Source organism: Manacus vitellinus, unplaced genomic scaffold (assembly GCF_001715985.3).
Source record: "Manacus vitellinus isolate BGI_N305 unplaced genomic scaffold, ASM171598v3 scaffold_3_pilon, whole genome shotgun sequence".
NCBI classification, from domain to species: Eukaryota; Metazoa; Chordata; class Aves; order Passeriformes; family Pipridae; genus Manacus; species Manacus vitellinus.
This window is the reverse complement of record NW_021940535.1, coordinates 37,356,101-37,383,688: the sequence shown is the minus strand read 5'-3', so window position 1 is coordinate 37,383,688 and position 27,588 is coordinate 37,356,101. Positions and strand designations below refer to the sequence as shown.

General features: G+C 36.2%; 1 protein-coding gene across 1 annotated transcript in view; it reads right to left on the bottom strand.

Moving 5' to 3' along the window:
- Positions 1 to 27,588, bottom strand: part of MLLT10 (MLLT10 histone lysine methyltransferase DOT1L cofactor) — a 122,532-nt gene that overhangs the window by 14,503 nt on the left and 80,441 nt on the right. The window contains 3 exon segments of the mRNA XM_025895390.2: positions 2,868 to 2,940; positions 4,275 to 4,392; positions 19,777 to 19,955. Of these exon segments, the coding sequence (XP_025751175.2) occupies positions 2,868 to 2,940; positions 4,275 to 4,392; positions 19,777 to 19,955 (370 nt within the window).

The window sequence follows — 27,588 nt, the reverse complement described above, 5'->3', positions numbered from 1 at the left end:
TTGTACTGTTTCCTATCAATTTCAAAAAGGTAGAAACAAAGCAATACATGACTGTATAACTTCTGCAATCCTTCACTGGAAGCCTGTACAGGAGAAGAATAAAAAAAAAATAAAATCTAGATTTCTATGTATTGCAACATTAGTCAATCCATCATCTTCCAAATGAACCCCTACCTCATCCTTTAGATATGATATGGTTCTTGCACACCAGAGTTGAATCCTTATTCCAAATAGCATTTGATCATAGTTTCCAACAGGATTATAAACGTGCTGCCTGCACTGATACGATGCTGTCACGGGAATTCTGTGTTTCGTACCATGCTTGCTTTCACAAATGTATTTTGTTTAAATTTGGGGTAGAGTTACTCATAATATTAGAGTATTAATTGGAAACAATAGTGCATTTAGATATAAGCACACATACAGATTTCAATGCAGCTATCACACAGCACATTTTTAAATCTAAGGTTAACTACAGGGTAAAAAAAAGTTCAAGTGCTACCTTGGGAAAAGCAGTAATTCCTTTGCAAAATGGAAACAGCTCACATATACCAGGTATATTTATATTTCTCATATATTTATGTATATTAAAAGTTAAAATACGACAGCTTAAACATCAAACGCTGTGGTTATATTGGGGTACAAAGATACAACAATGTGAATTGGAAATGACCATACAAGCTCATGAGTCACATATGTCTTCTCCAAAGAGCTGCAATCAACTGCATCATCAACAGCAAACGAATGTTTCTGCAAGTGTTTTTGTTTTAAGCAACTCACTGAAAATCACATGGTTCTTTAGGAGAAGTGTGTTATTTATGTATCTCATAAGCTTCAAAAGGAACAGTCAGAACTTGCAGCAAAATAATTTTAATAGATAAAGCAGGTAACATTCAGAGTTGCAAAGTTTCCAGATAGCAGATTTCTTAAGTTAGCTTTTTATTCATTATAAACCATATTTTAAGTAATCAGTTACTTATTTATTGAAGTGGGGAAGGTGGTCAGTTACCTACACATTTCGGAAACGTTGACATACATGTAATCTTTTTATCGCCCAAACCAGGGGTGAAATTTGCTGACTACTGAACTTAACTGAATGAGTTTCTAAAGTTTTTTAAATTTTTTCCATGCTAGGTAATTCAGACTTAAGTTTTTCCATCTTTGAATTCTGTAACAGCAGCAATTCCTCCCCCTTCCTCTGTCACCCAGCACTCCCCATCCCCTCCCATTTTTAGCTTGCTTTTGAACAATCCGACTGCCAAGCAAAATCTGTCTGCTCTTTGTGAAGTGCTTCAGCTTCCATACACTGCAGGAAGCTTTGCCATTGTGGACTGATGTGGCCTTCATATCATTCAGTTCTCCTTTACCATCCACATTGAAAACAGGTGGGATTTTACTGTGTAGCAAATACTGGACTGTATATACCGGGAACATACACTCTACAGAAGCCTCATATTTAACAAGTTTACCTACCCGAATATTTGACCGAAAGACAAACTGAACACAACTATGACCTATGCAAATTGTGCAAACACCAAGTCTTTGCATATGAACTAAGAAGGCATTAAAATTCATAATTACCAAAACATGTATGCATAAGAGGACTTCTTAATATAGAATCCAAAGTTCTCGAATTTCCTAACTGTTGAGCATTTCAGAGCATCTCTGAACCTCCTTGTCTGTATATATAAATTTATATGCTCAGGTATGTATATGCATTTATAATGAGAAAACAGTCTAAACGCATTTGTAAATTCTCTATTTATTATTTTAGAAGCAATACATATTGGAAAGCTTAAAAGCGAGTTCACGACAAGGTAATCCTAACACCTAAGTATGATAATTGATAATGTCACCCCAACCAGCAAGATGTCTCCTGATTAATTAAGAAACAGAATACAAGATCGACAACACCAGGCATGTACATTAAATTACCTAATTTGGAGATATTTGTTATAAATTACTGTAATAAACACATGCTGTAACAATAAAATTCATTATTGCAATGCTATTCCTGTGTAACTACCATTTTTTAGCTATCCTAAAATCCTTTTCAGGATAAAATTCCCATGATCAGTCCCTAAGTAAAAAAAAAAAATGCAGTAATACCACTACAAAATTTAATACATATGGGATTTAGTATGGAAAACAAAGCCCTTTAAAAACAAAGATTCACTTAAAATATACAGAAAATACTACTGAAGTATTTAAAACACAATACTGAAATTTTAACAGCAAGTATTTTAAAACAAAATAATGTGATACAGTTCCAGAAGATTTCTTATCTCAAACTTTTCTAGTAGATGTGAATTGCAGCAGAACAAAAAAAGTACTTCTTTTTTCTACAGAGAATTGCTGCATATTTTGAAGTTGTGAGGGAAAGGGATGAAAATATTTCTTTGAAATTTTTAACTATATTTAATGTCTCACACCATCTTATTTGTGTGATCATTGTTAAGTCTGTGAGATTTTGGAATTTTTGCAAGTATGACTAAAATATGATTGTAGTAACAATTCTGAGGAGATAAGTAACATACGTGGATTAAATGACAGATAAATCCTTCTAGAGCAAGTCTCCATTTCTTAAGTAAGGGAGTAAACTAACTTACCTAAAAACCTTCATTTGTAAACCTAACTTCAGTTGATATAAAAGTAAATTTCAGCACAATTTTAGCTCTCTGAGCATATTAGGGATTTTTTTAGAAGGATATATCTATATAAAAATAAAGATATTTATACATGCGTGTATACACATTTATATACACAGGCTTTTAAAACACTTTAGTACTACTAGCAAAAAGACAGTGAAGTTTCCAAATCTTAAAACATTTCCTCTGCCTGCACTCTCCAATGTAAATAACGCTTACCGTGGGGAGAGACTTCCTCTGGGTGATCCTCCTCTGCCAACAAGGCTTCGGCTATTATCTCCGAGATCTTGATCTGCAGTGTAAATATTTCACAGCTGATAAATCACCTTTTCTTAGATAAGAGTTTTAATATCTCATGGAGATATTTTAAAAATACCTTAAATCTCAACTTCTATCTGTAGTAACTGCTGAAGAGTGAATAAGTAACTAGTTTAAGATTGCTGAACTGTAGCATGTAAGGTGTTGTCCTTACACATTTCTGAGGCTGTACCAGGCCATGGATTATGTTCACTTCTTTCATTCCTTTCAGTTTTACAGCACAGAAGCGTGGTTTGCATTTGCAGTACCCTCCCCTCAGCCACTTTTAATTTGTACGGTGAAAGTAATGAATCACAGCTGTGGACAGCTAATCTGTATGCTTATCACAGCAAATCCTGATGCTCTGTATTTTTTTAACACTTTGCATCCCAAAACAACTCATAAAATATGTAACGTATTAAACTTACTGCTGCCATCTAACAAGCACACATTATTCTGCAAATTTACTGAAAACTTTATGAAAGCGTATAATTCACTAATTCCTATTTATAAGCAGAAGCATAGGAAAGCCCCTTGCTAAAAAGGTAGTAAAACAAACAAAAAAGGCCTCATTAAATATATGAAAACGTTTTGCTTGGAAGGACTCAAAAGGGTTATTTTCCCTATGGCCTCTCAATAAAATAACCCTATCTGCCCCCTTCAAGGTTGCCCTCCCCCTATTCTGAGTCAAGCGACCTCCGACCCCTCGGAGGGCAAAGACATGACTGATCCATTCTTGGTAAACTGCTAAACTCATTCCCTTCCCCCAAACAGGCATGACTACTACGACATGTCAACAAATCCTTACGGAGGGAATGAAACAAAGCAAAGCCGGCGGCTCATTAAAACCGCAGCGGAGAGCCTCCGGTACCAAATGCCAACCGGTAAATATTCACAAGATTATTAAATGCTGCACAAGTTCTCTAACGGGATCTCTTTCACACGAACTTGTATGTAATGCAATTTCATGAATTATGCAAATAAAGGTTTCAACTATTCACGACAAAACCCAGAGCTGTGTTACTCCGGTTGCAAAGAGCTGGGAACTGAGCGCATCAATCACAGGAGTCACAGGAGACACTGGTGCATTCCTGCCTGCTGATGGCTCTGCTTAAACATTTACATTTCACACACCGAGGGGAAAAAAAGGGGGAAGAAAACCTGCGCTGTTCCACAGAACAACTGAGAATTTACTTCCAGCACAGAACAACTTTGTACAGACATTTAATAACCAAATGCTGAGTAGAGCTCACAAATAAAATTTAACAGTCTTTTTAAAAATACTGAGGTCTGGGAAGCTGCACATTTGCACCGGCAGCGGAAGCTTACCTGCTTGGCTGTTTTCAGACTGAGCCATAAGTGCTGCCATGGCTGAATTTGGATTCAGCCTATTGCCGTACATGTGGGATGGAGGCAGACTGAGAGAAGATCCAGGTAGGGTGTTTGCCTGCAAGAAACCGATTAAAACTTGAATCCTTGTTTAAGAAGGGGGAGAAATGCTAGATGTATTTTAAAGAAGCCTTTCGACTGCACAATTATTGTCTCTGTAAGTTGAATGTTTTTTAAAACCAATGTATTTAAAAGAAAAAAATATTTTTCCTTTGTGAGTACAGAAACAGAATTGCAGTACTTTGAAAATATGTCAGTTTTAAAGTGTGTTGTACTTGTCGTTGGCAAGATCTGTCAATTAAAAAAAATCCTTCTAGTAAAAAAAGTACTGTGGCAAATATTAAAAATACCTAAATTGCATTTTAAAACGACCACAGTGTAGCAGGACGGGCAGATTTCCTTGCGATCCTGAAGTATGCGCTCAATGCTAGGACTTAGTAGCATGGCGACCATGTGGTTATCCTACTAATTATTTAATCTTATTAAACCATTTACAAAATAAGGGCAGGTAGACAACAGATGTCTCACAAATGCTTGGGTTCCTTACATCACAAGCCGGCTGTGGAGGTCAAAAGGTCCAACTTTCAGCTCTATAGTTTAACTACACGGAGCCATATTTCCTTTGCTCGACTCCGTCATTAGTAAAACGTGCACACTATTTTGTTACTTCCTATTTTGATAGACTTGGAAGCCTGGTGTTTTTTTGTTTTGTTTTGTTTTTATTTTAAAGAACGCAAACAGCCATTACAAGTATGTTTTCTATACAATAGGGGGCTCGGGGAATCACAGCTTTGCCCTGACCCCATATAAGGAACTGTATTTTTGGCAGTTGGCCAGCTCTACTTATTGAAGAGCTCCCAAAGTTTGTGTTCATTCATGTTGCTAACCACAATTCTGAAGGTCTCTGCTGGGACTTGTGCCAAACAAGCGAAAATGAACCCTTGAACAGATGAAGCTAAGGAGGCTGGCCAAAATCTTGCATAATCCAACGCAATAAAAATACCTTCTTCTTTGGCTGCTGATGCTTTTTCCCTTTCGAAGAAAAGATTTGTGTCAAATGCTGAGTTGCAGAGACAGGCAAGCAAAGAAATAAAGGCACGGCTGCTTATTTAAAAGGCTTTTTTCTACCTGATAAAAAAATTATTTCAGAACAAAGGAAAGACTGCAATGGTGGGGGGGGTGGAACTGAAGATACACAAACCTGTCTGATCACTGGTTTTAAAATTAATCTGCTAAGAAAATGTAAACAACCTTTACACATGAAACTTTTTTTGAAAAACAAAAAAAGAAGGTGAACAGTAAGGAACTCAATTTCTGGGACATTCTGACATGCATAACTGCACACAAGAGACAGGGGAAACATACTGGTTATTACAGCAAAATATTACAGAGTATAAACTATGTATCTGGAAAGAATCACACACTACCATTAAGTTTTGGCTTTCGGCCAACATATTAAACTTGATGAATGGACTTTTATGAATTCACACAACTGTTTTCAATGATGCTTTATTTACTACATACTGGTGAGAAATTGTGCCTGATACTTACATTCTTCTACTGTCACAAAGTTAGAAAAAGCCACAAGTAATTGCTTACAATGATCAGGGGTTTTTTCACTTTTCAGTTTATAGGTATGTGCAAGATTGCTAGACATGGAACCAGAGCATCACTTCACATCTGGCTGTTATTTCTGGTTGTTTGGTTGGGTATCTTTAGCAGAATTAATCAGAATTATTTCTAAGTCTTAAAAACAATGCAGGCACTTCCACCTATATACAACAGCTTCCAAAACTACAGCATGTATTAGTAACTGTGACACTGACCGACAAAGGCAGCAATACTGCACAGCTCCTGCTATTTTCTTTAACAAATGCCCATAATGCAATTCCAACTCAACTATTACTGTTTACTACCAACCTTCAGCTGCTTTCCCCCAAAACAAAAAAAAAACTTCAAAAACAATATAGTTTTTTGTCAAATCCTTTCACTGAAGAAACCTTATAGAATGCAATATTAAGAGATTCAACCAGTATTACCATTCAACCATATCTAAAAGGTCAGACTAGCAAAATAAAAGTCTACACATACTTAGTTTAAATAGACTGGTTGAGGTTATGAATGCTACTAATATAGTTTGTGCCTTTTTTTTTTTTACTCCAAACACCAGGTCTTATTTCTGTTCAGTTTTAGAATATTTCTCTAAAAGATTTCTTTTAATTCCAGTAAGTGTACTGCTCACATTTTGCACAGAAGATGTACACCTACTCTCAGTCCATGTAATTCACTGCAAGGCTGCTTAAATGTGCAATAGCAACTATATATTAGTTTATGATGGCAGGGTAGCTATAATCAGCAAGGAGAATATGTGTTAATTTGACTGAAACATGCACAAATAGCTTTAAGAACTTTCTGAAAATATTTAAGTATCTTGAAGGGAGTTGCTAAAGTTTGTTGAGTAACCATCACATCACAAAACAAAAGACATCAAAGGAATTAAACAATGTTTGCTAAGTGGGTTGATAGATTAAAAGACTTAGTAGGATTTAAACAATATCCAAGAACTTGAGTTTTTTCACTAGTGGTGGTTTCACCCTAGACTTAACCCCTGTTTATACTTAATATTAAAGGTGTCCTACAACAAGTTGGAACTACCAAAGTTCTAGTGCCATCCTGTATCGTATGCAATTCTCAAAGGAAAAAGACAATAAAATTGTTCAAGTTAAGTTGGAGGCAAATTAAAAACTTTGAAAATACTTTTTTAAAACGGCTCCATAAAATGACAAGAATAATGATTTGCGAAGCTTTCTTCTGTATGTGACAACTTCATCTGACAGGGAAGTAGAGGAGGTGGAGGAGTGCTACATTATTTAAAGGTGAAATAGGAGCTTCATGTTTCACTCACAGTCGAAACAAGCTGTAGCAAGCATTTATTAAAAATGCGCAATCATCCTGTCAATACATATTAAGGTCACAGGACTGAAACATGTTCTAAAATGTAAAACTTTTAAAGCTGCATTATTCTTTATTTCAACTGATACCATTTAAACACTCAACACAATACATGACAAAAACGTAGGAAGTAATGAAAAAATGAGACTGCTAAGTATTTATTTTGAAAAGGCAGCAAATTTTCCTAAAAATATTTTAGCAGAAGGATTTAAGCCCATCTAGAGGTACGTAACACACTGCTTTCCTTTATGGCATGTTCAATAAATCAGTAAAGCCATAAGCAGCAGAGCAGCACAGAAGGACGATGCATTGTAATTCACAGAATGTGCACATGCAATAAGAATAAATGATTGATATTTGATTGATGCTTAAAAACACTTCCTCCACAGCAAGAGAGAAAGTGCAAGTATATTCTTCTAATTAAAGAACAAGACTTGCAAGTTAACTAAATATATAATCCAAAACATTTAAAATAGTTTTTTATTTGTTTGCATGACTCTAAAATTGTATTTTACTCTAACAGTATGACTACAAAGTTTCCCAAGTAACTAAATATTTACTTAAAATTTCCAGGGAAGGCAGTCTCTTCATTTCAAAAGTTTCATGTTCTTTAAGCAGAAAAAAAACTAAGGGGAGAAAAATTAGGCAACTAGCTGTATGCAACTAGACTAGGTCTCAAAACTTTGAGACCCTTTGAACATGCCTTTTCCCCTGTTCAAGTTTTATGCTATGAAATATTTTCTGATAACAGGCCTCGTTTCTGTCTCAGCTCCACACCAGTAAGGTTTTAATACTCAGCGTGTGATGAGAGATGAAACCAAGTGTGAACAACTTTTGGGTCCCATGAGTAGGCTGACTGTTGAAGCTGTCAGGTTCAATTGCATCATTCCACATTATTCAATGCCCCAAACTGCTCCCTAATTGTTAGGGGCTTAACATATTCAAAACCATTGTTTAGGCTAATGCTGAAATGCCTACAGTTGAGTTTCCATAAAGAAAGGGGAGGGATTTAATTGTAGTTAAACCATTACTGAACTCTCCTCCTTTCATGATAGGACAACAAGGATGGCCGGAACAACCAATTCCAAGACAGCTTCTTAATCAGTTTATACCCAATCAACATCCCTTTTCCCCTCTGCTTTAAAAATAGTCACTGCGATATTGTAGCTTTGTGTTACATCTCATGATGCTTTACAATTAGTGACAGATCACCTAATTACCTATTTCCGCCAATATCTATTTGTCAGAAATAATTTCAAAGGTTAATTTTATTTCTTGTTTAAAATAAAAACATATCATTGTTCCTGTGGTTGGGGTCATACCATTAACCAATCAGACGAGGTTCTTCATCACAGCACGATGCTGGATATAGAGCACAAAACTCTCCCTTGTTCTTATTAACACAAAGTTAAGAAATAAAGAGCATTAGATACCACAAACAACTAGTTATGGTAAAGTAGTTTAAAAGATTTTGATGTAGATGAAGTTAAAAGCTACATTTTCTGCAAGCTTTTCTGCTACACTTCTGAGAAGATGTTACTAATGCTCTCTGTGCAGTTGTCGAGCTTCATGAAACATGAAAGGAAATTCAAGCACTAGACCAAGTATTAACATCAGCTTACTTCATCTAGAAGTCATCTTAAGCTCATGTATTTTCGTCTTATGACAAGCAACATTTATCTGAACAATGTATTAATTAATTAAAACCTGCATTGCAATTAAATGAGCTTAGATATGAACACATATTAATGCTAGGCACATAATTATAATAAAAAATTGATAATATGCATATATATAAATTAATTGCTTTTCTTGAGAAGTTAAGAGAACTGCCTGTCAACCGACAGCAGCAAAAGTAGCCTGGTCTTATGCTTCCTGGCTTAACTTGGACAAGTGAAGAAATATTATTTTTATCCCTGGAATTTTTAAGGCCTTTGCTTGCGTATTGAAGGCAATGGGAAGAATATGCTATTGCTTCCTTTCCTTCTTTCAGTACCTTTAACTTCATTTAGGAGATGTGAGGGAACCACTGATACCCATCATCACTTGCCTTCTCTGAACTGTGGGTCAGCTGTTCATCTGGGGTGGCAATGCACACCCACAGGGGGTGGTCAGACCACAGGGAATGCAACACAACAAAGCAGCTAGGGAGCCCAAGAGGAAGGTCTGCCACAACAACAACTTCTCATGGATCACTTGCTGCAACACAACTCTTGAAAATTTTCACCACAAATATGAATTTGCTTAGAAATCTTATCTAGACCTTATTTCTAATGAAAAAAACAATTCCAAATTCCTGTTTATTTTCCTATATGCCAAGAAATACAGATGGAATGGAGGACAACTCGGAAGATCCTTAATCAAGCACTGTTTCCACATTTCTTCTGGAAATTATCATCTTTTCAAAACAACTAGCACAACACAATATTAATCTGCAGCATGATATTTATATTTAAAATATTTACATATATTAACTAAACTCATAGTTTCATTTACATCTTATTAATACACATTTTGGCTGTCATAAATTATAAGTTGAACATAATTAATTAATTTTCAAGCAAACTATACTGACCAACTGATTAAAACAGACTACAGGAACTACAGATGACTGAAAGCAAAGAGCAAATTTTTACAGCTAACCTCATCTCACCTGCTATCACACATCATCAATGTGAATCAACCCCCAACAGCCACTGCAGTGTTTTACTCATTCATTCTACGAAAGCAATACTGAGATTAAAAAGATAACCCTCCCATACTGTCATCCTTACCATCCAAGCACTCTGAAGCCCTTAAAAAAGTCCGAGGTTTTTCTTAAACAGATAATCAAGGTCCAATTACACAATAAATGTTTTCACTACCTGGCTGAAATAAAAGAATTAACTCTTTATAAGTTTAATTAGGAGGCTGGAAAAGTTAAAATTAAGTCAGAAAAAGAGTTTATGAAGTCCTGTATGGATACAATATTCACATCAATAGTACTTTTTCTGTTACTAACAAAAATACAACTTTGAGCTTCCAGCTGTAATGAAGACTCTCACTTACGAACAAGCAAATAATCAAATACCGTCTTTGAGAATCAATTGTTTTGATTAAACGTACAAATAAATCTTTCAATTAAATGAAACCACCTAACCTTCAAACAGCAGCACTCAAATATTTTCCAAGAAAGGTATGAATGAATGCAACCAGGAAACACAGTGGGATTTGAAAGGCAAAATGAAAAATTAATGGCACACCTACAGAAACTAATTTATACCTCTGCCCAGTGTACAACAAGGGCACATCAAGTCATTAAAAACTACATGGATAGAAGGCCTATCTTCCAGTAATGTGAAAACACTATCACCTCAACTGTACTACTGGTTTATTCCTCTCCTCCATGTTAACTAACCTGGATATTATATAATATTTTAACAGTTAAAATCTCTTTAGTTATATACCAGACATAAAAAAGAGACTTGTACAAAAACTAACCAGAATGCTACTTCATTAAGAGGTCTTTTTTGGTTGGTTGGTTTTGTTGTCTAGGCTTTTTTGTTTGTTTGTTTTGTAGTAGGCTTAGGTTGTTTTTTTTTAAAGGAGGCTTTACAGAAGTAAGACCCTGGGATTCCTCCAGCTCCCCCACAGACCTAACTGAAAACAGAACTATCATTTCAACACAAATCCCTTTTACCTCAAGTTTGTTCCTCCATCCTTTCCATCCACCTCTCTCTTTATAGCACTTAACCTGTATGTGCTCTACATAGACAATGGAAGCACTGTCTTGCCCAAGAATCTGTTTTTCTTAAGAACCTTAACCTTTCTATGAGGAATCTCAATTTCACTCTCATATTGACTAGCAGAGAAAATGGCTTTATTAGGGGAAAAAACTCAGTAATCTCTTTTCTTCATATTAGTATCCCAAAGAAAGTCAGACACTTGTAATATGGCAAATAATGGATCTGAGAGAAAAGTAACTACTTGAAAAATTATATTTCAGAAAGAGTAATAATAAAGATCAGCTACTTTTGTTCACAAACATTGACATTTTAAGTAACTAAATAAACCTCAACAGTCTTTGCTATTTAAGTGATGAAACATCTACAGTAGCAGAATTGCTGCTGTGTAAAAATGCTTGCAAGATTCTCAACATTTATAGAAGGCCTATAAGGACACTGACTCAGCAACCAACTTTGCAGCTTGTAACAAAGCACACACCGCGTAAACTTGAAATCTTTTCCAAGTCAGACCTACACGTTCAGTTCCATCCAAGGAGTTTTATTATTTCCATTGCATATAAACTAGAAAATTTCACATTTTTCACATTCAACACCATTACTATTGTCTCAGGCAACTAAATTGAAGTAGTGCTACACTCAGTTCAACGAAGAGGTCAATGTGCCTCAGTTGCCTGGAGACTGATGGTTGCTACAGCAGCACCAGATAAGCCAAGCTAAATAAGCTTCAGCTTGAAGGCAGAAAACATTTATTGCTAGACTGAAACATTGATGCAGTTGTCTCAGCATGCAGCCTGTGCAAAATCATGCAACTGCCTTTCAGACTACTTCTATATTGCATAAGTCTACCCGAAGACAATCTTACTGAAGCAAGAGGAAAACACAAAAAGTAAAGATTTTCATTGGGCTAAATACTAGATTACTTGCAACTATGATTCCTTTGTTCTTCTACTTGAGTCACATGTTAGAAGGAATTTTCCCTCTGGCTGTAAATTCTTGCTCCTTACCACTCTCATCTACCCCCACCCCAAAAATCCTCAGTTAGATTGCATGAGAAGAAAATTAGATTTTTACCCGTTTTCCTAGAAGTAACAAGGAATTAAAACCTCTTTTAAGTGAGAAACAAGAAAAGTCAAAGCAAAAACCTTTACTAGCACAGTTCTTTTACATTTTTAATTTTGCAAGACTCAAATTTAAGTGGCTGTGACACAAATATTTTGGAAGAAAAGTCACTGTTTAGCACTGACACCCTAAACCACAATATTAAACCTCTCTGTCTACAACATACTGTGGGGATGCATTTAGCACACTTTCTAAATCTCCAGAGTTGGCAATTTCCTGTGGCAGTGAGTCCCGAAGATGAGCAACATATTCTATTAAGAATGATTTCTTTTTGTTCTGGTTGTGCTGACTTTTCCTTTTATATCTTTTTTTAAGTTATGAGATAAGGAGAACTGAGAAATTTCAGCATCCAAACAGTCTGTGGTCCATGTTGATATTTTACCTTTGACCCGGTGAGCAGGAACCTCTTTCAAGAGACATTACCATCAAGGTGTTTTGATAGTAACATAACATATGTTAACTGGTTTTCATGTATCCACCATTTCTATTGATTAGAGAATTCTAGTACCACAGTAAAGGCACAATTTCCTTTTTCTGTAAGGATGCTGCTTAAGCCATGCAACATCACTCCATACCTGGCAACATACCTCCAGATGTTTTATTATTCTCTTTTTAATTTTCACTCATATTAAAGCTCCTACAAATCATCTTTAAAAAGAAAAATGCAGAAAATACACCCAACTGACCTCAAATTGGTAAAATTGGGTACTGTTTTGCATTTTAAAAAAACAACAAAGGAAACAAAAAAACCTCACACCACCACCACATACAGTATGACAATGTAGAAACTGAACTTAAAAAATGAACTAATAGAACTTGCTTATTTTGGGGAAACTTAGCAATATATTAACATATTGCCATAATCACTGTCTATGCTTTACCTTAATGACTAATTACTAAGGGGTGAGAGGTGTCACCACAAGGCACTCAGTTGTTACTAGCTTTGCAGATATGCAGTAGAAATCTATCCTATCTGCACTCTGGACTACCTAAGAGCTCTTATGGCATTCAATATCTCAGTGATTTCTATATTAAGAAACAGACTTCAGAAAGTGGCTTGAAAAAAACGTAAAATGAGAGTCAAGTTCTTCCTAAGTTCTGGAAATCATCTCTGATTACTTGTCTAATGCAATTTAATATAAATAGGATAAGTTCCTTTGCATTGCAAACTCTACACTAACTTTTAACTTCCACATTGTTGTGATGTGCACCTTCAGGAGTGAAGCAGGAAACTCACTTAAGCAGCCAACCATCCAATGCAGGTTACTACAGTCTGAGATTGTCACATCTGTCACATCCCAAAGTCCTGCAACTGGGGGCAACTTGTCTTGTTTCGTGTACTCATTCTACTCCCCAAAGAAAAGTTCATTAAACATTAACAGCTGTTAGACCCACCATTTTCTAGAGTATCCACAGGGAGGATGGCCCAGAAACTTCCCTTGCTGCCTTGTTTCCCGGCCTGCCCAGCTCTAGCAAAATTCAGATGCTTATTAACCTGAAACTTTCCTTCCTTCCTCATGTTTACATTGAGCTGAATATTAAAAAATAAAACAAAACAGAACAACAATAACAACAAAACCCACCACAAACACCAAACCAGCAGGAAATAGAGCATGTTTCTCTGAGCAAGACTGGGAAACAGTCTTGCAAGAGTACCTTCCTTGGCCATACTGAATTTGAGAATGTGAGATCCATAATTTGAGGCTACAACTGTAAACCTGGAAGAACTATCAATCAGGAAGATGCATTTTACTGTCCTATGAAAATGCCCAAATCTCTCTCCTGAAGACTTGCAAAAACTCCATTCAACTTTAATTTTCAGCAAAGAAACAAAGGGTATTTGTTTAAGATGTACTCTCAAATTCCTTCATAATTCCACTCCTGTTGTGGAAGGTATAAATAAGAATAGTCCCCAAACTGCTCCTATCTTCTCTGTTGATAGGGACAAGAACTAAATATAGAGTTCCTATTTCCTGTATTTTCATTTATTTTCCCATGAGTGCTAGAATATAAAATAAAAAGGACAAGAAAGTCCCTTGATAGCATGCAAAATGATGAGCAGACTTAAACTATGACAAGAAAAAAAATCCACTAGAACAGGAAGCCAAAAATAGTGTAGACTGGTGATGTGGAGAAAGAGCAGGGGACTACAGAGATCCAAAATTAGGGACTAGATTAAATTCAGAAAGTGAGAAAATATAAACTTCAGGACAGATACATCTGAAACATCATGTGCCCTACATTCACAACCTGAAAAAATGTCAGGATTCCTGAGCTTTCACATTCCTCTGTTGCTAACAAATAACTCCAAATCTACTGGAAAAAAGTAAGCCTTATCTCCCTCTAAAAGCTGGATCAGACAAAGGATAACCACTATATGAATGCTAAAGAAAGCCCTGCTGTTTTTCTACTGCTCCTAAGGGGAGTAAAGCCAAATGAACTTCAGAGGGGACAATGGAAGTGATAAAAAGAAACTTATTTCACTCAGCATTGCAACTGAGCAGCAGCACCTACCTTCCCAATTATCACGTCTCTACCCTGGAGGCAGTACTTCATTACACTATGCAGAAGTGGACCTATCATGTCATCACAAATAAATCCTGGATGTAAAAGAATAACAAACAGCAACTATTTATTCAGTTTCCCTATCTCTGTGCAAGCTACAAGGACTGCTGTTACAGACACTTCTTGGCTTTTTCCTTCTTCATTATCTGCCTCTGTGGCGAAGGAAGTACAAGGCATAAAGTAAGGGTTGGGAATTTAGGTAGAAAATAAAACAGAAGCTGCAGAGGAAAAAAAAGAAGAAATAATAATCCAGTAGCAGCAGCAGGAAAAAAAAGTAAGAAAGAGAAAATCTTTTGGATTGTATCTATAGAAGAGGTTAGTGGCCGGTGTATGCAATATTGCTTGAAAATGCCTCACAGATGTGCTTATTACAGTCACTAAGAGCAGAGATACCATCACGCAGTAGAATGAAAAAATTCATCTGCAAAGTCAAAATTTTATATTGAATTGTCAAAAGAATAAATCCTGAAAAATTCTGAATAAACTGAGATTACTATAATGTAAAGATCCTACTTTACTGAATCATATGACAGCAAACCCAAAAACTTGATGAGCTACAAATTTTTAAAGCAAAAGGCTGTATATTTAAGCAAACTACTATGTGCCATTTCCACTCCCACTAAAAATACTACTGAAATGAGATGACAAAACACTTAAATGCATTTTTTCTTAAAAGCAATACAGTCTGAGACACTAAACGGCTTTAATAATCAATGACTGAAGAAAACCCAGTCAAAACCTTTACTTCCAATCCTGCAGTTTGATCCTGCCTTCAGAACATGGAGATCCCAGAAACAATCGACCATAGAGCACCAATAGGGTAATTTCACTCATTTAAGTCATCAAAAAGAACAGAAAGCTCAACCCATTTCAGTCTCAATCCCAACCAAAGTAGCAAACATTCAGTTATATAATACTAAATCTACTAAGCAAAAATTTGGGGGAAAAATAATTTTTCAATCTAACAATCATTTGCTGACAAATAAAACAAATCTTGCTGTGCAATGCCAGAAGATACTGAGGCTCCCAGGTCACTGCTTTTTCTATGAACATATGTTAATCACTAAGAATAACTTATCACAAAGAGTAATACAGCAAACTGTTACAGAACAGCATAACAGGCTGACAGACATTTTTGCTATAATTATGAAACACAACGAAATCTTTGAGATAAAAACTGAGCATAGGACCTTAGAGTGGTGCAACTTTGTGAGCTGGCTTAAAAGGAAAAAATTCAGACTATATTCAAAATCCAAATGCAAGAAAGTGATGGTTTTTTTAACAGAGGACACATATAAAGTTTACATGACCATGTAGAAGTTAAACATACACTTCAGAGAGGAAAGACAGACGTTTGGGATACAGTAGTTTGCTGTTACATACAAACAAGGCAGTACCCACAAACATGTCAAGAGGATCAATTCACGGAAAACCAGAAGCAAATATTTGTGTGGACTGGACTGTTCCCCTTTTCTCCTGTATCCCTTTTTTCCTACATTCTTGCAATTATTAAATGCATTGTTATGCTAATAAAGCCTCACTTGAATTAAGCAGTGTAATCTATGTGAGACTATGCCCAAGACATATAAAAAAGAACAGGATGCAAAAAATCTGCATTTCCAGCAAGTGGCATTTTTACTAGTCCAATGATTCCCACCTGGTGAACAACACCAGCACTTAAATTCAGTTATGGCACAGCACGAAACACAAGTTAATAATGTCTTCTGGATTTATTAGATTGGAATAAAAATTATGAGTGGTATGAGAGAAAAGAAAATGAGACAGAAAAGGGGATTGTAACAAGGCCCATACTATATTTTTGTCTTAAACAAAAACTACAGTATGGGAACTATCATACTGGTCAATAAAATGAAAAAATCAAAATCCAGGATTTTCAAGTTGTGAGATTTTTTAAGCTTTAAAATCAGTGTTGTTTAGTTGCTGAAGGAAAAAGCAGCACTTCGAAGTTCTGATTGCTGAAGTTTTATATGGGCATATAAAGTTATTAAAAATAAGTTTTTTCGTTATTTTGAGTAGTATTAAATTTAATAGTATCATTATTTTGTGTTATTATTACTTAATTTAGGGCAGTTGCTTGCAAGTTTTTTTAATACTATGAACAAAATTTTCTGTACTAGGGGCCTATCATACCATCCTAATCAAAATATATCAGCTAATTCTGATACTAATTCTGTGGAAACATATTTTTTCCCAAGACCTTCTCTTTAGAATTTCTTAAAACCCTGTCTTTTAAAAAAAAAGGAAAAAAAAATCCATCAAAAATTGGCAAATTTATGATGTCTCCAAAATTGTAATTACAAACATCCAACAGAGATCTAGGAAAACAGCTGAAATCTTACAGGATACATCTTAACAGCAGATCCTAGAGGCTATTCCAATTGCACATCTGCCACCCTGACTAGATAATTGAGCAGCCAAGGTTTGGTTATACTTGCTCTCTTAAGTAATAGTAGTTTAAGTAAAATCTAATTTTTTAACTACTACTTTTTACCTGCTATAGAGGTAGCTTAGCTTAAAACCTAAGGTGACAGTTTTCAGAACACTACACAAAAAATATATTGGCACACTCTTATTTGAATACTTCCATGGTCAAGAGGTGGGTAAACACTGGGACTACATCCACAAGAGCCCACTAAGTAGACACTGCACTCTGATGAAACTTTGCAGAACTAAGTAGGTAAACCCTAACCCTTCACATGTAATCAGTCATTTATGCTAAAACGGGGGGGGGGGGGGGAAAAAAAAAAAAAAGGTTTGCTTCAATTGGAGAACAACTGCATGGTAAACTAGGCTCTCTCGACTGAATCTCTTCAAACTAGTAAGGACCTTATACTGAAAAAAGACTCACTGAAGCAGTGGAGGAGTTCGTTAATTCTCTGTTCAAAGCCAGGACCTCACCTTTAAGGTTGTCAACCAAAGATTCTCACCATTTGAATCTCTCTGTATAGTTCAGAACCAAAAGGCTCTTTAAATGATAGTACCTGTGACCAAGATTCTGAGAAGCAAATCTGCAACCACTTGAAAACAAGTTTGGTAGTGAGGTAAGACACATAACTTCTTTGCTTCTTTGGGGAGAGGAAAAAAAAGCCCCCAAGGCAACTCCCAAACAACAAAGGCAAAGAAAGGACAGGAATTTCAAGCACTTAACCTATGGAGGGCTCTCTAGTTCAGCTAAATAGTAAGAGAAAGTCTATCTCCTAGGGTATACTTCTCTCTCTTTGTGACAACAAGAGCTAAAAAAATACTATGGTATTTCTGTTCCTGACTGCTAAATATGGGGTTTGTCCCATTGCTTTTTGATGTTTATCCTCTGACAGAGGTTAACAAATAGAAGTGATGGTGCACCACTCTTGCTTATTTAACTTTTCCATGTCAACTGATTTTACAGACCTTTGTCTTATCCCATCTCAGTGTCTCTTTTTCAGGCCACGAGTCCTTCACTATTTACTCACTCCTTATAAAGATGTTCTTTGCCATTGTTCACTGCCATGGCTCTTCTTGTACCTCTTGTGGCATGTACCCTATCTGTTTTGAATAGAAACTGCCCTCTCCCCTTAACATGGACTTTATTTGCCCTCTTACTACCTTGTCAACACAGGCTGGGGAGGTCTTTCAGCAGTTTGTGACAGCTGATCTTCATAATGGCTCATTGCATAACCCATCAGAATCAGGAAACTTGGTGTCTGTTCCTCCTCCCTTCCCCAGATCATTTATGAGTACACTGAGCAGCACAAAAGGCCAAGTCTTTCCAAGACACCAATGGCAAACCTCTCCACTGTGGAAACTGAGCATCCACTTATTTGGGGTTTTTTAAAATCTTTTCACCTGCATAAACTATGACACAACCTCTCCTTGTATCTCCAGACTGTTCAATTTAAGAGTCTTCAGTGAGTAACAGTGTGTAATGATCTTTGGAAGTGAAAAAAAAAAAAAAAAGAGAGAACTTGCCAAAGCACCATATTTTTAATTCATTTCTTGAAAGTAATTTCTATCAATTTGTGCAAAAGAGATGTGTTTTTGGGTGAAACCACCTTATATCTTTAGGAAACCAGTTCAGAACAATTATATAAAAATATGAACTGGCACCTAAAACAACTTGTTATTTGACACTGAAATGTATTCTGTGTTTATCTTCACAAAGTATTGCTGCTATACATGTACTGTACTCATCCTCATACACACACATTAAGCTTGATTTTAATTCTTCATGTTTATATCCACTATCTTAAATCACTGCAGACTCTTTAAAAGCTTATTGCTTGTATGCACACAAAAAGATATATATTTGATACATTCATTGTAAGATTCCCATTATAAAATGAAAAATACAAGAAACAAGAAATATAAAATCATCTTATCCAGTGTAGCATTCCTTCATACTTGCACACTAACCTTGGTGGCTTTCTCCAACTATAACTTTGGACTCTCTTGTCTTGCTAATGTAATCTTGTCCAACTTAAATTCATACAAAATACTATCATAAAGATATTTTTTTTAGTTCATTACTTCTACTATGCCACCGTTCTGCACTTCTCCCATGTCTTCCTTACTCCTTCATCATCAAACATGAGCTACATAACTTCATTTGCATGACCTCTCATATACAAACCTATAACATGTCAACATTCATTTGTTATCAAGGCCATCTCTGCCAGGGCTAGCCTTAATTGCCCATTTGTCAAATATCCCAAACAAACCCTCTGTTCTTTAACTGATACCAGCATTTTTGCATAAAACATGGAAAACTTTACACTATTTTCCTCTTTTAAATCCTTTCTTGATTGGTTCTGATAAAAGACTTGTAAATAAAATTTTTACTACTGGTCACAATATAGTCATTATTACTAAACACTTCCTCAGACTATTTTTTAAAAAAATCTATGTGCTCAACAAAGATGAGACTATGTAATATCATGGGGAACTTCTAGTCACTATAACATTTTCACAACAAATACAATGTTTATTAACCTATTTTCCAAACAAATTATGGTTCCTTTTAATATTGAAAATAAGCAGGTCAATAACATGGTTTGCTATCTTAAACTCTTGTGATAGTTTACCTGAGTTGCAGCAAAAACAGTAGTTACAGAAGGCGCAGTTGAAGGTGATAGAGCTCCCACTTGCTGCAAGTGCCCTGAAGCCTGCTGAGGTAAATGAGAACTGGAAACGGGAGTGCTAGATCCTGAGCCAGATACTGCATTTGGAAATGATACTGCTACATCATTGCTGCTAAAAATACCTGAAAAAAATTACAAAAACGATTACATGCATCTCTCTCTCCTCCTCCCTTAGTTTTCTAGTAACCATGTAAATATGCAGTAGAAAAATTAATCAAGACAAACAAGATCACTTAATACATAATGCAGAAAGCTCCTGTGTTGAAATTCTAACCATGCTGATTGATAAAAGTGCTCTTGTCATTTGACATTCTACAGTTCAGGGAACACAGATTGATTCAGTATTAAGTTTTTGTAAAACGTGTGATAAATCAAATACTTCTGTGCGTTACAAACTGCTCAAATATTAACAGTAGCAGAATTTTTGGCTAAAATGCCTGCCTTCGGCCGAGTCTGCTATCAGAGCTTGTTCTTTAAATGAATTACTGTTAAGTAAAGAATGAAGTATTGGGCTATATAACTGAACATACACCACACAAATGGAAAAAATACTTTTTAACTTTAAAGTAAATGTTTCTAAACAACATACATTTATCCAAAACTGTAATTTTGGCAGCTAAGGATTGCTTGTGCTTTTTCAGAAAAATACTGACAGCAAGTCTGAGGACGAAGTACTCAGATTTGCCCATAGAACTGGTGGTATTTCATTTATTCACAAACAAAAATTCCATCCATGATCTATATGAATGCTTGACTAACATTTCTGCTAGAACAGTCAACAAACAAATGACTAAATACATTAACATTAGTCAGACTTGCACGTTAGCAATTTAAATAGGAAGAGTTCATACCCCTCTGTGAAGCCATTACTTCTGTTCATCTACATGCAGGGTAAAGTTCATTATAGAGGTTGGGAAAAAAACCCCTAGTGACCAGAAGCCCAGGACAAGAAGTAGTACCTGTCTATGAAACCGTTAGGCTCCACGTGCATTAGATAAGTGAGCTGTCAGCTGGCCAAGGAATATCAAGCATGGTAGCACTGAACTGCAGTTAGAGGAAGAGTGCCACAGGGAGTAAACAGAAGTAGAATGAACATGGTTAGATCAAAAAAAGCAACAGAACTGAAATGCCAGTTAGAAGGCAAAGGGTGGAGCTAGTTTGTCACTCATACAAATAAGGATTTGAAGAAGGCAGTGACAATAAGAAGATACTCAATGTTAAAACACCACTTGCCACCCAGATATCCCTCTGAGCACAGGCAGTCAAGGGAGACTAACATCATCCAAACCCACACATAATATGCAAACACTGATGCATCTTAAATTCCCTGCCTCCATTAACTGTCAAGAAAAATGGAAGAGAAAATCAGCCAGTCCCAGTAGAGAAAGAAGATACGAAAAAACAGCTGAAGACACATCCTGACAATACTTTTTTCCTGCCTAACCAAGGTTAGTGACTTGTCATCTTCTCCCCAATCTCTTCATTACAGTGCAATTCAATACCTGCTCTGCTGTTCTTCTGACTTCTGTATCTTTTTCCACTTAGTACACCTCTCCCTCCTTGGTTTTTTTTTTTGTCTCCATCCCCAAAATCTACAGTTTGGCACTATTAGCAGTTAAGATCCTTAAACTGTTCACTTTGCCATGATCTTTTCCCAGTGTTATCTGCCTCATCTAACTACACCGTACGTTTTATGGATCCTGCTCCAATTTGTCCCTGCACACCACCAAAATTACATGATTAACAAACAGCCTTGATACTGAGTCTACTCTTACATGTGATACAACTACAACCACGAAAGCTGAAATATAGCCCAGGGCCTCAAAAGATTTATCTGCTTTTGATCAGCAATTTCAAATTAATAAAAAGGATGAGATTTGCCCCTTTGTTTTTTGAATGCTTGAAAACAATTAAACATACAAACATTCTTGAAAAATATTAGATTCTCATGCAATTATCAGGCTTCAGGAACCATACGTTTTAAGAGTAAAAATAATGAAATATCACAACACCTATGATGAAATCATAAGAGCTCATCACCACAAATACTATCACTCTCATAAAATATCAATAGTAATGAGAGGAGAAAACAAAATTTTTGGTGAGAGTCAAGTACTAAAAAAGTAGGATATTTTGCCAGAAAGGGAAAACAACTCCAAAATTTTAAAGCTCTTGTAGATTTTTTCTTAATTTTTAAAAATCTTACACATTTAGTAACTGCAGAGCTTCTGCTGCTTCTATTTTAATGATAAGGTTTATTCTTCCTCTTAAAAATAAAATTCTGGAATACAAGCATATAGTTATGAAATCACAGGCATAAAAAATATTTCAAAAGAAAAACAAGCAGTAAACTAGTTTGCCAGTGGAATGAGGTAAGCTAATATTTGATGCCAGTAGCTGCAGTAGTATTAAAAACACTATTTGTTGCTGTTGCAAAATACAGGACAAATATGACCTATCCGCACACTCTGTTTGGGATAAGTATTTTTATTCAGCAATACTTTACTTAACACATAAAGTACATGCACCTTCTGGAACTAGTCATGCAACCAAGATATTACTCCATGCGAGCATTCAAATAAGAACTGTATGCTAAAAATACAAATAAATCCTTGATTTTCACGCCATTTCAAAAAAACTTGTGTAAAAACTAGGTGCATATCATATTAGAAAGCCAAGACAGAACACATTAGAAATGTCTCAAATGCACTGAGTTGTCCTTTGGGGTTTGGGGAGAGAGAAATCCCTTTCTGGATCAGGAATGAATAATAACGAAACCCTAAACAAATCACTGTAAACTACACTGATGTTTAAAACAAACCAACCACCTTGACTTTCTTCCCATATTACTGAAAAGCCAAGTAGCTAAAACTTGTGATGAATGGCATTGTGTAATTAGCCAGAGGCATAAATAGCATGGTCAAATATAATCTTCAGCATTTTAAAGAGAACACAGTTCTTTCAGCTCCAGGTGGAAACAGAAATGTAACCCTGTTCAGGTAAACTCTGACCGTGTGTAACACCACGAGCACAGCTGCACAACACTGATTTCAGGTTCTAACAGATAAAATGTACATAGAGCCTGCACTGTTGGAGTGAAAGGCTTAAAAAAAGGCAACAACAAAAAAAAAGGCATCTCTGGACAACAAGTAACTGCCTGTGTAGTACTGTAGAGCAGAGAACACATCAGATAATGCATATTGGGGAAAAAATGCATTCTTTTTTTGCTGACAATCAATGACAAAATAGCTAGTAGAGAAAAAAAAAGAACTTCAAGAATAGTGAAAAACAAAACAGCCTCAACTAAGAACTAGCATTGCAGCAACATCCACCAGGTGACACACAGTGATAAAATCACGATTTTAGTGATTTTATTCAAAATTGCAAAAGTAAGTAGTTCCATGAGCATAAGACTTAATATAAGAGATTAAATTCTGACTTTCAACAGTGTTGCATCTCACAAATGACACTGATACATTAAGCTTTCCCACCACAATTTCTGTATCTCGCTATGAAATCCTCAGTTCTTATTTTCCAGTACTACAGCCCCCTCCGTTATCCCTCACATTCCCTTCCTATGCTGGTGACTGCCTAGTTCAGCAAGAGACAAAACAGGCAGCGATTACTTTTGTAGCCATACACTGTCCATTCCTATTACAGGAACTTACATGTTTTAGACTCCTTTTTTTTTGCTAAAAATTGGACAACAAACTCAAAGCTTACTGTGGGCCAAAATCAAGAGACAACGGGTAGACTGCTTCCCTAGGAAGCTTGGAAAATGTTCTCCCTAAAGCTGTATTTTCTTTTGTAGGTCAGTAATTTGGAACTCTTGGAACAATTGTGAAAAGAGGAAGTTATCTGAAATATGTCACAGGTTGCTCATCTTAGCATTTTGCCAAAACTTCAGGAATAAGCAGTGTATGGTCAAGGAGGTTATTTTTAAAATGTAAACTTACAAGTCCACAAAAGTTGCACAGAACTAGAGAACCTTGCTACTTAGGGGAGGACAGATGGACACGGGGCAGGCACAACAATCTCAAGGGGCGTTATAGCAGAACTCACAATAATAAAAGGGGATTTTGAGTCATAAGAACTTCTTTACAAAAACTGAAGCTATATACACATTTTCAGCACCTTCACTTCCTGTGGTAATCTCAAAAAGTCTCCCCTAAACCCACTGACAACTTTCTATATCGAGCAAAATGAAAAAGTGCCTTTGCATAAAGCAGTCCATTAATTAGTAACTAAACTTGTAGAAAAAATTAAGTTCTGTTATATAAGGACAAACATGTTCTATTCCAGTAAAATTTAACAGTGGAAGAGGTACCCCTCTACGTTACTTTGTAATATGGATATAAACTAAAGTGAATCTAATGCAAAACACAAGCAAATAAAAACAAGTTATTTTGACAGTTGTCCAAAAGGAGAAGAAAGTCACATATGAAACTGCTGAGCTAGCAACAGAATTCCATTTCAGTTTATGAGATAATGAGCTTGGATGCTAAGGATCAATCTATTTCCCTCATGAAGAAATCTGAAATCTAAGAAATTATCAAGCAGTTTTCCTGCAGCTGATGAACAAAGTGGTAAGAGTTCACCTTCAGACAGGTTTCTAAAAGATTCTGCAGTAACAGTTCAAGAAGTGCACAGTAATGCAAGTTCCCAATCTGCAGCTGGATAACAGGCTACCATTCCCCTCCCTTTCAGTAACTGGGCATCCATTTTTGATGGAAGCACAACAGCCTATCACAGATCAATAGTCAATGCCCTCCATTCATGAAGGGCATTCTGAGTACTCTCCATGATGAGGCAGAAGGAAAAAAAGCTCCCAGACTCGAAGTACCCAAAGAGTACATACTGCTGGGGGTAGAGGGGAGGAGGGAGGATACAAGTGTGCAAGTTTTCAAACTGGAACAACTGTTCTAGTTTCATACCTACTGACAGAAGGCAGACTGCCACAATTATTCACTTTGAGAATACTCTATACTCTATAGATCAGATTTATATACAAAGACCAAAACTCTTGACAAGAGTTTTGAGACAAGAACCTTGACATAACTGAAGAAAACAATTCAACATAGCCAAGTCACATATATAGCAAATACCTGAAGTCTGCTATCAAACTCCATTAAAGTTATCCTCAAATCCTTGACAGCTCAGCCAGTAAAAGATGTTCAGTCAATCTCTTCTGCCTACTCCCATCCCTATGTTCAAAACCCTGACTGTACAGCTGTCTACAGTCACTCAGAAATGTATTCAATAATGGCATAAGGTTGAAGGATCGGAACTGATCTGTGTAGCTACCAAAATGGTCTACTCTTGTGTTCAGCTAGTCCCACCTGTGAGAGTGAACAATGGTATTTTATACTTGACTCCACGTTCGTTAATGACCACACATGTCATCAGTGATACAGAACTCACTCTTCAATACATTGCAACAGTAAGGAATCATATACCAGCGAACTAACATGAAACAACACTTACAAGTTGTTTAGACCAAGCTCAGTGCACAGCCTTCAATTAGTCTTTTATTTCCACATGCAGATTTTTAAGTATAACATTTCAAAACTGCCTAAACCTCTGTCAGAAAGGTTACAACTTCCTGGTGCAGTGTGCCTTTTCCCACTTCCAATTATTCCAAGCCGATACAGGTCTTACACTACAGCTCTCCACTGCAGAAGGGCTCAAACCCACATTTTTCATAGCCAACTCAAGATGAATTTGCTCTCTGAGAGAAAAGGTTTAAATGTGACACAAGAAGACAGGTGAATGACATGCTGATCTAGGAACACTGGGAGAACCGTGTCATTTTTCTAGCCCACTGTATCTGTCTCTAACAGCGAACAATAATAGCTACCAAAGTACACAAAAAAAGGGCAAGCATGTAGTAATACTTCCCTCAAATGTTCTCCCAGTCTCTAGAAATCTATAACGTATGGACTTTGAGCTTGAGGAACAGTCTTTGTAATTATTAGCCTTAAATTTGCTTCTAACCTTGTCCCAGTGAATTTTTTCCAATCCTTTCTGAACAGCTGTAACTTTTCATACCATGCCTCATGGCAAAGTTATACCTTAGTTAAACTGTGTAGTCTTTTTTTGATAGTGTAGCAGTGGAAGATAGCTGACAGAGGGACAAACCTCCTTTCATTTCTTTCCTCCAGGTGATCCAGATGATTTCCCACAATAATCACTGAAATGCTTTATAACTGCCTGTTTACATTTCATAACTAATTCAGCTTTATGAAATAAGATGCATTAAGAATTTCATTCTTATTCTAGTCTGATGCAAAATGTTTTGAAGTACTCTTCTAGAATAGAGCACTAAGATAAAGAGCTCCATGATTGTATCTGAGACACATATGCTCAGAACTACAGGAAAGACCTGTAGTTCAAGTATGTCACAGCACAGAAAGATCTTGTAAAAGAAAAAGCTGGACAGATATGGAAGAACAATTGATAAAGATCTTAACTTTTATGTAGTTGTTCACTTTCGTACGGTGAGCCAATACATACAAGCCTAAGTTACTTAAGAATGACAAACTAAAACCAAAGCAGTTCTAACCTCACCTAGTGAGTTCCCTGAGCGGGAGCATGACACTTGTGATCTACATTTCTTAATGATTTCCAGAGAAAATTTACCGTGTTTGCTTAAGATCTCTGAAAACACACCATAGCTTCAAACTCTTCTGACAGCAATCTACCTCAGTGCTGAAATGGTGAGTCACTGGAAGCAGTAGATTCCTCTTCACTGTTCACATAATACAGTCTTTTGCTGGAGTTTCTACCTCCGAAGTTCTCTCTTTTGGATTCCAGTGGGAAGCTGGGAGAGGGGAGAACAGCTCTTGCCCAAATTGTTGAAAGACTACATATAGCTGTCATTAGCAACAGCTAAAGCTTTGAAGTGGTATTCTAGAATCTCATGGACAGATAGCTATACTTAAAGTTGTAATATTTTACAACCAAACAATAATTACTCAATACTTCAAAAAAAATGTCCATAAAGGAACTATTTCAATTACTTTGTAATGTGCCCTTATCTTGTTCTTTTTTTACAATTTACATAGTTTAGCTGAGCACTATTGTTTCTATGTTTCAATAGAGGCAGATGCCTTTTTATCAACACTGAAAAACTCTGCCCAATTTGAGCTAGATTCCAAAATCTTAATTCATGCTCAGTACAGATTCTGTTTAGTTCAGGATATCTTGTTAAAAAAATCATACCATATATATTAAATTTTGCCTGCACAGATGCAGAGGCCAAAGGCTACAGAACTGAAGTTTCTTTGGAAATGCGTTGTCTTCTAAAGCCAATCCCAGCACCGGGACTTGGCACAACGGATGTCTGTTCTGTGCTATAACCCTCCTCACTGCAACTCAAAAACTAGCATAAGACAGAACAACCAAAAACAAAGACCTGAAAACAGCAACAGAAGTATGAAATCAAATGGACAGAAGACAGAACAAGCAAGAACAGAAGTAGCCACAGAAAGGCTACAATAAACATTACAATTTACAGCTAACTCTAACATAAAATAACCAGGTCATTTTTTCCCATACTCTCTTTTTAAAGTATGCATTAAAATCATCAACAGACATGTATGTCTGTACTCCCCCTTGCTCCTTTTTCAGTAGTAGGCCCATAAAACAAGAAATGAGAATGAAAGGCCAAGTCAAAAAAGTTTGACTGTAAGGTCCAGAGTAAGACTGAGAAGGACAAAGGACATTGTTATCACACAGTGATTAGCAGTGAAAACT